The sequence below is a fragment of the Oryctolagus cuniculus genome, chromosome 1 (assembly GCF_051225735.1).
Source record: "Oryctolagus cuniculus isolate XC-2025 breed Fujian yellow rabbit chromosome 1, ASM5122573v1, whole genome shotgun sequence".
Classification (NCBI taxonomy): domain Eukaryota; kingdom Metazoa; phylum Chordata; class Mammalia; order Lagomorpha; family Leporidae; genus Oryctolagus; species Oryctolagus cuniculus.
Window position 1 is genome coordinate 136,573,195 of NC_142867.1, and position 12,769 is coordinate 136,585,963.

General features: G+C 40.4%; 1 protein-coding gene across 25 annotated transcripts in view; it reads right to left on the reverse strand.

Annotated features, from left to right (window-relative positions):
* The window catches only part of AGTPBP1 (ATP/GTP binding carboxypeptidase 1), a 182,910-nt gene that overhangs the window by 129,846 nt on the left and 40,295 nt on the right, over positions 1 to 12,769 (reverse strand). For 24 of the 25 annotated variants that reach the window (XR_016222756.1, XM_070049197.2, XM_070049205.2 and 21 more), the window contains one exon: positions 11,741 to 11,865. The exons of the other annotated variant lie outside the window; for it this stretch is intronic. Coding sequence is in view for 12 of the 24 variants with exons in the window: in XM_070049197.2 (XP_069905298.1) it covers positions 11,741 to 11,865 (125 nt within the window). In the remaining 12 variants the exon portion in view is untranslated. The remainder of the gene's footprint in view (positions 1 to 11,740; positions 11,866 to 12,769) is intronic. 25 annotated transcript variants of the gene reach the window in all.

Genomic DNA, 12,769 nt, shown 5'->3' on the forward strand with positions numbered 1-12,769 from the left:
TTAATATCTTCATAAGACACCTCTCACAGCCATATCTAAAACTGGGATAGTTCCCAGGACACAAACCTCCTTCTTCACTCTGTATTTCCTCCCAGATAACTGCATTATACTCCCAATCCACTGGCTCATATCCAGTCCTCCCTTCAGAACTATGTACTTGGCTTCCCACTGTTCTCGCCTGGCTTCTTTAGAAGGCATAGTTAACATAAGCAATAATTATAACACTGCATTATTGGATTTCTGACATGTACAGATGGAATACACACAGCATTAATAACATAAAGGAGTGAGAAGGAAAAAAAGCTGCACTGGAAGAAAATTTCCATAGTTTATTGGAATTAGGCTGAAATACACTGCAATATGATGCATATTTTAATCCCTAAGAACTAAAAATTTCAAGTTTAAAAAAATCAACACATAACACAAAAGGAGCAAAGGATGAGAATTTAAAAGACCTAAAACATTTAGAAAACAAATATCAAAAATGGCAGACATAATTCCAATCATATCAATAAGTACTTTAAATTAAAAGCACCAAACATTCAAACTAGATAAAAAGCAAGAGGTAATAATATGTTATCTTCAATAAACACACTTTGGATGCAAAGTACAAACAGGTTCAAAGTAAAATGGAGAGAGTGTAACATGCAAAGAGGAATCCGGAGGCAGCTGGACTGGCTATATTTTTATCTGGCAAAACAGCCTTTAAGTCTAGAAATACTACTGGAGACAAAGACAGAGATTGCATCACAATGATAGAGTCAAAGCGGCTGGAAGATGAAAGATCTACAAATGTATCCATAGCCAACAGCAGAGTCTAACAGAAGGAATGGGCCCAAAACTGCCAAAGTTAAAAAGAGTTCAACAGTAATAGGTGGAGAATTCAATACCCAGCTCGTAAGAACTCACAGAGCACCCAGACAGAAAATGAACAGGGTATAGAGGAACAGCAGCATCAACCAACTTGACCCTACATTTACAGAGTACTCCACCCAGCAGATAAAGTAACAGCAGAGCACACATTTTTTTCAAGTATACATGCAGCATTCTTCAAAGAAGACCATACACTATCATAATATCTCATCACTATCATAATATCTCAATAAGTCAGACAGTATGTAGTCATAATAAAACTAAATTAAAAATCAACAAAAAGAAATGGGGGAGGGGATTGGCACTGTGGTGTAATGGGTAAAGCCATCACCTGCAGTGCCAGTATCCCATATGGCCCTCAGTTCGAATCCTGGTTCCTCCGATTTCCATCCAGCTCTCTGCTATGGCTGGGGAAAGCAGTAAAGATGGCCCCAGCGTCTGCATGGGAGACCTGGAAGAAGCTCCTGGCTCTTGGCTCCTGGCTTCAGATCAGCCCAGCTCCTGCCATTGTGGCCATTTGGGGAGTGACCCAGCAGATGGAAGATCCTCTCTCTCTCTCTCTGTAACTCTTTCAAATAAATATATAAATCTTTAAAAAAAGAAAGAAATTTGGAAAATCCTGAAATACTAGGAAATTAACACACTTCCAAACAATCCATGAGTCCAAGAGAAACCACAAACTTAAACATATTTTGAACAGATTCAAACAAAAACACATCATATCACTTAGAGAATGCACTCAAATCACTGTTGACAAAAGAAAAGTCTCAGAACCAATAACCTAAGATCAATAAGACAGAAAAGCAGGGAAAATCAATAAACCAGACATTGGTTCTTTCACATAATACTGACATTTGGCTATACCAGGGTTTCTCAGCCTCAGCTTCGTGGACATTTTAAGCAGATAATCCTTTCTTGCCGGGGGAGCAGAGAGGCGTGCAATACACTGTATAATATTTAACAGCATCTCTGATCTCTATCCAACAGCTTCCAGTTGCAACACCCCCAAAAAGCATTTTATGAACAAAACGGTGTCCAAACATTGTTAATGTCTCCTGGGGGGAAAAATGGAACAAAATCAACCCTGGTGACTCAGACCAAGCAAAAAAAGAGAGAAGAATCAAACTACCAAAATCAGGAATGAAGAGGGGACAGCCCTTGCCATTCTGTAGAAACTAATAAAAAAAATGTTGCCAACAAATTAAAATTAGAATATTTGCATGAAATAATTAAATGCTTTTAGCAAAAAATAAGGACAAATTACAGGAGGTACTGTGCATACTACAAATAAGTAATCCATTATTAAAGACAGAATGTAATGAATCCAAGAAACAGTAAGAGCAAACTGGAAATTTTGTTTCAACCATTTGAATAAGGTGCAGTACAGGAGTTGGTTTGCACTTTTAATCATGTAAATACACATGTGTGCCTGCTGTAACAATTCTAACAGTATACAACATCTAAAGTAAAAGCAAGAGTTCACACTTCATTCCTCTCCATATCTAGTCCGCTGATACAATATTGCCAACAAGGTGTAAGGTAGCTTTCCTTTATGTGTGTGGGCACAGCCCGTTCCTGCAAACATCACATATAATCACTGATTCTGTACAAAAACAAGACTATACCTACAGAGTTACATGAACCAAAGGGACTTGCTTGTTATTCAATATATTACATGTAGGCCTCCAGGACAATTCATATACTTCCACCAATGAACCATTATGTTCCACATGATAATTTTTTTCAGTGCCCATTAATAAATTCTATAGAAACACAGCCATACCTGTCCATTTATGTATCATCTATGGCTGTTTCTGTGCTACAGGGCAGAGTGCAGTAAATGTGACAAAGGCTATATGGCCCACAAAACCCAACACATATGCTATCTGGCCCTTCACTTAGTAAGCTTGGCATTCTCTGCTTTAAAGCAGTGGCTTTCAATTTTGGAGTCACCTGGAAAGCATTAACAATGATGATTAAATTGGTTGTGGGTGAGCCTGGGTGTTAGGATTACAAGACCCATCATATTTGATTTATTATTGATAACACTTGCATAATATGGCTATCAAGGTCTAGTTTGGCTATATTAAAATGTATCTAACCATTCTCTCGATGGACATTTAGACTGTCTCTTGATCTCTGATCTTACAAATAATATTGCAATAAATACTATCAATATCTTTCTTTTAAAAAAAGATTGTTTGTTTGAAACGCAGAGTTAGGTTACTGGGTTAAGCCACTGCCTGCAGTGCCGGCATCCCATAAGGGCACAGTTCAAGATCCAGCTGCTCCGCTTCCTGTCCCACTATCTGCTATGGCCTGGGATAGCAGTAGAATGGCTCAAGTACTTGGGCCCCTGCACCTGCGTGGGAGACCCGGAGGAAGTTCCTGGCTCCTGGCTTCAGATCAGCGCAACGCTGCTTGTTGCGGCCATCTGGGGAGTGAACCACTGGTTGGAAGACCGCTTGCTCACTCACTTGCTCTCTCTCTCTGCCTCTCCTTCTCTCTGTAACTCTTTCAAATAAAATAAATCTTAAAAAAAAAAAAAAGAAAGGCAGAATTAGAGAGAGAGAGAGAGAGAGAGAAAGTATCCACTGGTTCACTCCTCAAATGGCTGCAATTGCTGGGTCTAACCCAGGCCAAAGTCAGGAGCCAGGAGCTTTTTCCAGGTTTCCCATGTCAGTGCAGGGAACCAAGGACTTGGGCCATCTGCTGCTTTCCCAAGTGTATTAGCAGGGAGCTGGATCAGAAGTGGAGCAGGGGCCGACGCTGTGGCATAGCAGGTAAAGCTGCTGCCTGCAGTGCCAGCATCCCATGTGGACGCCGGTTCGAGTCCCAGCTACTCCACTTCCAATCCAGCTCTCTGCTATGGCCTGGGAAAGCAGTAGAAGATGGCCCAAGTCCTTGTGCCCTTGCACCCGCATGGGAGACCCAAAAGAAGTTCCCAGCTGCTGGCTTCAGATCAGCGCAGCTCTAGCCGCTGCGACCAACTGGGGAGTGAACCAGCAGATGGAAGACCTCTGTCTCTCTCTCTCTCTCTCTCTCTCTTTCTGCCTCTCCTTCTCTCTCTCTGTAACTATTTCAGGTAAATAAATAAAATTTTTTTTAAAAAATCTTTTTTTCATTAGCATTTCCTAAAATTTAAGAAGGTAAAGAAACATTTCAATATTTTTATTGGTTGTTTGCATTTCTTTCTCTTTAAATTACAAATTCCTAATCTCTGTTTTCCAAATGGATACCCAATAGGGTTATCCTACAAATGACAAGATGATCTTTCATTACTAATTTATACTATGTTGGCTGGCTAATCAAAAGTACCATAAACAGTGCTTATGTTACACAAGCCCAGGGGAATATATTCAAAGGGCAGTGGATGACAGGGTGGGAGGAGGTGGCAAGTCTCCGGCAGTGGTAATGGCTGTGAGCATGTCTGGTGGAGATGTATCAGAGGGGGCTTCCAGGCCATGATGGGAGGGGTCTACAGTGGTGGGAGGAATGGACAAAAGTGTTATGCGTAAGTGGGGGATTTGGTTTCTTCTGTTTTTGTTGAGTTGTTGGGTTTTTGAAAGGACTCATTTCATATGACAATATAGTGAATAAACCTGACACGTTTAACTTGGCACTGAGACAATGAGCATCCTTCTGTGGCGCATTCGCTGATAAGCACTGTATTTCCAAGGCCTAGAATCCAATATTCATACTCTGAATTACAAAGTGCAGGTATTTTAAATTTTGATAGAAACAAAAACGATCTGAAGAGACCTTACTGGGTTTTGGTGGTGGTGTCAACCATCTTCCAAACACACAGACTGTACAGAATGAAGTTCTCAAGTAAAGTAAGGGTCAATGATCAGGAAGAAGGGCTAACAACCACTGAGCTCCTGAGAACACTCTTGTTTTGAGACCTGGAACTCCAGGGTAATGAAACATTAACAAAGTCAAAATAAAGATATAACTGCTAAGGGACCAGCACTGTGGCACAGAAAGTTAAGCCTTTGCCTATGATGCTGCCACACTGGTATTCCATATCAAAGCACAAGTTCAAGTCCTGGCTTGCTCCACTTCCAGTCCAGTTCCCAGCTAATGCTGCTGGGAAAGCAGTGGAAGATGACTCAAGTACTTGGGTCCCTGCCACCCAAGTGGGAGGCCCAGATGGACTTCCAGGCTCCTGGCTTCCACCTGGCCCAGCCCTGACCATTGTGGTCATTTGAGGAGTAAACCAGCAGACAGGAAGATCTCTTTCCCTTTCGGTACCTTCCTCTCTGTGTGTCACTCTGCCTTTCAAATAAATAACCTTTTTAAAAATTGTGAATTGGCAAAACAATTAGAATCATACCATGCAGCTTCCCAGACCACAGCAGAATGAAGCTGGAAATTAGCAACTCAGGAATCCCTAGAGAGTATGCAAACACTTGGAGACTGAACAACATGCTCCTGAATGAACAATGGGTCATAGAAGAAATCAAAAGAGAAATCAAAAACTTTCTGGAAGTAAATGAGGATAATAACACAGCATATCAAAACTTATGGGATACAGCAAAAGCAGTGTTGAGAGGAAAGTTTATAGCAATAGGTGTCTACATCAAGAAATTGGAAAGGCACCAAATAAATGAGCTTTCAACGCATCTCAAGGATCTAGAAAAACTGCAGCAAACCAGACCCAAATCTAGTAGAAGAGAAATAATTAAAATCAGAGAAGAAATCAACAGGATTGAATAAAAAAAAATACAAAAAATCTGCCAAGCGAAGAGCTGGTTTTTTGAATAAATAAATAAAATTGACACACCATTGGGCCAACTAACTAAAAAAAGAAAAGACCCAAATCAATAAAATCAGAGATGAAGAAGGAACGTAACAACAGACACCACAGAAATAAAAAGAATCATCAGAAATTACTACAAAGAGCTGTATACCAGCAAACAGGAAAATCTATCAGAAATGGATAGATTCCTGGACACATGCAACCTACCTAAATTGAACCAGGAAGACATAGAAAACCTAAATAGACCCATAACTGAGAAAGAAATTGAAACAGTAATAAAGGCCCTCCCAACAAAGAAAAGCCCAGGACCAGATGGATTCACTGCTGAATTCTAACAGATATTTAAAGAAGAACTAACTCCAATTCTTCTCAAACTATTCAGAACAATTGAAAAGGAGGGAATCCTCCCAAATTCTTTCTATGAAGCCAGCATCACCTTAATCCTTAAGCCGGAGAAAGATGCAGCATTGAAAGAGAATTACAGACCAATATCCCTGATGAACACAGATGCAAAATGCCTCAATAAAATTCTTGCCAATAGAATACAACAACACATCAGAAAGATCATCCACCCAGACCAGGTAGGATTTATCCCTGGTATGCAGGGATGGTTCAACATTCGCAAATCAACCAATGTGATACACCACATTAACAGACTGCAGAAGAAAAACCATATGATTATCTCAATAGATGCAGAGAAAGCTTTTGATAAAATTCAACACCTTTTCATGATGAAAACTCTAAGCAAATTGGGTATGGAAGGAACATTCCTCAATACAATCAAAGCAATTTATGAAAAACCCACGGACAGCATGCTATTGAATGGGGAAAAGTTGGAAGCATTTCCAGTGAGATATGGTACCAGGCAGGGATGCCCACTCTCACCACTGCTATTCAATATAGTTCTGGAAGTTCTAGCCAGAGCCATCAGGCAAGAAAAAGAAATCAAAGGAATACAAATTGAAAAGGAAGAAGTCAAACTATCCCTCTTTGCAGACGATATGATTCTTTATTTAGGGGATCCAAAGAACTCTACTAAGAGACTATGGGAACTCAAAGAAGAGTTTGGCAAAGTAGCAGGATATAAAATCAATGCACAAAAATCAATAGCCTTTGTATACACAGGCAATGCCACGGCTGAGAAAGAACTGCTATGATCAACCCCATTTACAATAGCCACAAAAACAATCAAATACCTTGGAATAAACTTAACCAAGGACGTTAAAGATCTCTACAATGAGAATTACAAAATCTTAAAGAAAGAAATAGAAGAGGATACCAAAAAATGGAAAAATCTTCTATGCTCATGGATTGGAAGAGTCAACATCATCAAAATGTCCATTCTCCCAAAAGCAGTTTATAAATTCAATGTGATACCAATCAAAATACCAAAGACATTCTTCTCAGATCTGGAAAATATGATGCTGAAATTCATACGGAGACACAGGAGACCTCCAATAGCTAAAGCAATCTTGTACAACAAAAACAAAGCCAGAAGTATCACAATACCAGATTTCAGGATGTACTACAGGACAGTTGCAATCAAAAAAGCATGGTGCCGGCGCCGCAGTTCACTAGGCTAATCCTAAACAAAAAAAGCATGGTGCCGGAACACCACGTTCGAGTCCCGGTTGGGGCACCGGATTCTGTCCCGGTTGCCCCTCTTCCAGGCCAGCTCTCTGCTGTGGCCAGGGAGTGCAGTGGAGGATGGCCCAAGTGCTTGGGCCCTGCACCCCATGGGAGACCAGGAGAAGCACCTGGCTCCTGCCTTCAGATCAGCGCGGTGCACCAGCCGCGGCGGCCACTGGAGGGTGAACCAACGGCAAAAGGAAGATCTTTCTCTCTGTCTCTCTCTCACTGTCCACTCTTCCTGTTGGAAAAAAAAAAAAAAAAAAGGCATGGTATTGGTACAGAAACAGATGGATAGATCAATGGAACAATGGAACAGAACAGAAACACCAGAAATCAACCCAAACATCTACAGCCAACCTATGTTTAATCAAGGATCTAAAACCAATCCCTGGAGTAATGACAGTCTATTCAATAAATGGTGCTGGGAAAATTGGATTTCCACGTGAGAATCATGAAGCAAGACCCCTACCTTTCACCTTACACAAAAATCCACTCAACATGGATTAAAGATCTAAATCTACGACCCAACACCATCAAATTATTAGAGAACATTGGAAAAACCCTGCAAGATATAGGTAGCAGCAAAGACTTCTTGGAAAAGACCCCAGAAGCGCAGGCAGTCAAAGCCAAAATTAACATTTGGGATTGCATCAAATTGAGAAGTTTCTGTACTTCAAAAGAAACAGTCAGGAAAGTGAAGAGGCAACCGACAGAATGGGAAAAAATATTTGCAAACTATGCAACAGATAAAGGGTTAATAACCAGAATCTACAAAGAGATCAAAAAACTCCACAACAACAAAACAACCCACTCAAGAGATGGGGCAAGGACCTCAATAGACATTTTTCAAAAGAAGAAATCCAAATGGCCAAGAGACACATGAAAAAATATTCAGGATCACTAGCAATCAGGGAAATGCAAATCAAAACCACAATTAGGTTTCACCTCATCCCAGTTAGAATGGCTCACATTCAGAAATCTACCAACAATAGATGCTGGAGAGGATGTGGGGAAAAAGGGACACTAACCCACTGTTGGTGGGAATGCAAACTGGTTAAGCCACTATGGAAGTCAGTCTGGAGATTCCTCAGAAACCTGAATATAACCCTACCATACAACCCAGCCATACCACTCCTTGGAATTTACCCAAAGGAAATTAAATTGGCAGACAAAAAAGCTGTCTGCACTTTAATGTTTATCACAGCTCAATTCACAAGAGCTAAGACCTGGAATCAACCTAAACGCCCATCAACAGTAGACTGGATAAAGAAATTATGGGATATGTACTCCATTGAATACTATACAGCAATAAAAAAAAATGAAATCTGGTCATTTGCAACAAAATGGAGGAATCTGGAAAACATTATGCTGAGTGAAATAAGCCAGTCCCAGAGGGACAAATGTCATATGTTCTCCCTGATCAGTGACAACTGACAGAGCACCAAAAAGGAAACCTGTTGAAGTGAAATGGACACTATAAGAAATGGTGACTTGATCAGCCATGGTCCTGACTGTTGATGAACAACTTAATACATTATCCCTTTTAGTATTTTTTTTTTTTTACTTAATACTATTGGTTGAACTCTGTAATTAATACACAATTATTCTTAAGTGTTGAAATTTAACTGAAATGTGATCCCTGTTAAATATAAGAGTGGGAATAAGAGAGGGAAGAGATGTACAATTTGGGACATGCTCAATAGGACTTGCCCCAAATGGCAGAGTTAGAAACGTGCCAGGGTATTCCAATTCAATTCCATCAAAGTGGCATGTACCAATGCCATCTCACGAGTCTAAGTGATCAATTTCTGTTCACAATTGATCACACTGATAGGTCTAAGAGTCAAAGGGATCACATAAACAAGACTAGTGTCTGAAAATACTAACCAATAGAATTAAAAAAAAAGGGAGAGAACGATCCAACATGGGAAGCGGGATACACAGCAGACTCAAAGAATGGCGGATGTCCTAAATAGCACTCTGGCCTCAGAATCAGCCCTAAAGGCATTCGGATCTGGCTGAAGAGCCCATGAGAGTATTTTAGGCATGGAAAGCCAAGATGCTCTGGGGGAAAAAAATTACAAAAACCTATATGAAAGATGTCTGCGAGTGAGATCCCAGTGGGAAGAACGGGTCATCAAAAAGAGGTACCTTTCTCTGAAGGAAGGAGAGAACTTCCACTTTGACTATGACCTTTTCTAAATAAGATCAGAGTCAGTGAACTCAAAAGGCCTCCATATCCTTGGCAACTCATGACAAGAGCCTAGGGAGATTACTGACACCATAAACAAGAGTGTCAATTTGTTAAGTCAACAAAAGGAGTCACTGTGCACTTACTCTTCATGTAGGATCTCTGTCCTTAATGTGTTGTACATTGTGATTTAATGCTATAACTAGTACTCAAACAGTATTTTACACTTTGTGTTTCTGTGTGGGTGCAAACTGTTGAAATCTTTATTTAATATATGCTAAATTGATCTTCTGTATATAAAGATAATTGAAAATGAATCTTGATGTGAATGGAATGGGAGAGGGAGCGGGAGAGGGGAGGGTTGCGGGTGGGAGGGAAGTTATGGGGGGAAAAATCCATTGTAATCCATAAGCTTTTCTTTGGAAATTTATATTCATTAAATAAAAGTTTAAAAAAAATTGTGAATTGGGGCCCCCCTGAACTGTGGCACACCAGGAAAAGCTACCACCTGCAGTGTGTGGCACAGCAGGTAAAGCGACCACCTGCAGTGTCAGCATCCCATATGGGCACCAATGCAAGTAACAGGTGCTCCACTTCAACTCAGCTCCCCGCTAAGGAGCCTGGGAAAGCAGCAGAAAATGACCCGAGTGCTTAGGCCCCTGCATCCACATGGGGGACCTGGAAGAAGTTCCTGGCTCCTGCCTTTGGACTCACTCAGCTCTGGGTGTTGCAGCTATCTGAGGAGTGAACCAGTGGCTAGAAGACACCCCCCCTCCCCGTGTCTTCCTCTCCCTCTCTATAATTCTTGCAAATAAATAAATGAATCTTTTTAAAAGAATTGGGAATTGTCTGGACCTTAATTTTAACAAAAATGCCATTAAAGTGTTGCCAATAAGTATTAAGCTAGTTGCTGATTTTCCCCTGATTGTGACACACACACACACACACACACACACAGAAATCACACACAGGTTTTGGAATGTTAACAAAGTCTTTTATTGTTAATATCCACTGAGATAATTACATGGATTTTATTCAACTTGTCCAAATAATGTTATACCAATATACTTCCTTACATTAAATCATTTGTATTTGTATTCATTTTCTTTAGCAGTGATCTTCATTTCTCTTGTACCCTTGTCAAGGTTTGACATCAAGTTAATATTACTAGCTTCATAAAACAGAAATAATTACAAGTGACATCTACTGAACATTTTTAATACTCATTTTCATGCTGTTCATGTGAATTTCATCACAGTCCCATGATATCTGTTACCTCTCTTCCAGAGATGCTGTAGCTAAATCCTAGAGATTCAGTAACTTCCCTAAGGAACCCATGCACTGAGGGCAGAGGTGAATTTCAAGGTGGGGGCATGCTAATAACCAACATTCCATGCTACTTGACACCTTTCTGTCAACATTCTATGGAGACTCACCCTGGGGTTACTAGGAAAGTCTCTAGCTAAGGGCGTTGCAAATTCCCCAGCTCTGCCAACAACTGGGAAAATCTGCTAGACCACAAGAAAGCTGACCCTTTGCAAGCTGGACATTCAGATTCTAGTCCATTCTGCAAGCAGTCAGCCTCTGGCTGTCCTGCCCACCTGCTGCGTCCCTGCAGCCTGTACAGTACATCTACCTCTGCTCTCTCCATCAGGATGGCAACACACTCTACAACCACAAGCAACACTGGAATTCAGAACTTTCTAAAAACGGGGCAGTGAGAACCATACATCAGTAAAATTGTAATAATCAAAAATAATGTATTGCGGCCGACACTGTGGCGCAGCAGGTAAAGCCACCGCCTGTAGTGCTGGCATCTGATATGGGTGCCAGTTTGAGTCCTAGCTGCTCCACTCCCAATAAAGCTTGCTGCCATGGCCTGGGAAAGCAGTAGAAAATGGCCCAAGCCTTTGGGCCCCTGCACCCGCGTGGGAGACCTGGAAGAAGCTCCTGGCTTTGGATAGGCTCAGCTCTGGCCAGTGTGGCCAATTAGGGAGTGAACCAGTGAATAGAAGACCTCTCTCTCTCCCCCTCTCTCTGCCCCTCCTGTTTCTGTGTAACTCTGACTACCAAATAAATAAATCTTGGGGAAAAAAAAAAACACAATGTATTGCGGATCAGTCTCCTCCAAAGTTCTTCAGTTTTCTACTTGTTGAGCAAATTTAATAAAGTTCAGTTTTTATAGATAATCACAGATTTATCAAGTTTGAACATTCCTAGCATCTACTTTTAAATAACTTTTAGAAAGCACTCCAAAAAGCAAAGGACAGACTCAAGTTTACCTTGACTTTGAGCAAGATGAAGAATCTTTGATGTGACATATCTGGCAGTATCCGATTCTGCTGATTCAGTGTTTATCTTCTCCAGCTGAGCCAGGAGTCCCACAATCCGAGAATTATTGGCAAGGCTAAAAAAAAAAATGTTATCTTACATCAGGATACATTCTAAACCAACTGTAAAGTCAATACTACAAGATCATTGTTTAAAAAAAAATTGCACTCTTCTAAAAACATTAAGCTTTTACACACATGACATTTCCTTACATTTCCTTATTGCTTTATAACTTAATATTGTTAAATTTCTACTGACTTAAGCAAGCAATTCATTCTATTCCAGAAAATCATAAATCACAAATACGTACTCAATAGTAATCTTACATCTTTTTTTCTCCCTCTGTCTGCTGAGACTTGCTTTATGGCCTAGCATGTGCTCAATCCTAGAGAAAGTTCCATGCACTGGTGAGAAAAATGTGTATTTGGAGGCTACAGGGTGGAAGGCTCTGTAGGTATCTGTTAAGTCCATTTGGTCCATAGTGTCAATTAACTCTACTGTTTCCTTGCTAATTTTCTGTCTGGTTGAACTGTCCCTTGGTCAAAGTGGGATACTGAAGTCCCTCATTACTACTGTATTGGAGTCTATGTCTCCCTTTAGATCCATTAACATTTCTTTTCAATAGCCAGGTGCCTTGTAATTAGGTGCATATACATTTATAATAGTTACACCTTCCTGTTGAATTGATCCCTTAATCATTACATAGTGCCCTTCTTTGAGTCTTTTAACAGTTTTTGTGTTAAAGTCTATTCTGTCCTATATTAGGATGGCTACATCAGCTTTTTGGTTTCTGTTAGCATGGAATACCTTTTTCCATCCTTTCACTTTCAGTCTGCATGCATCTCTGTTGGTGAGATGTGTTTCTTGTAGGCAGCAAAGAGATGGGTTTTGTTTTTTAATCCATTCAGCCAATCTGTATCTTTTAACTGGAGAGTTGAGTCCATTTACAGTCAAGGTGACTATTGATAAGTAATTTTGAT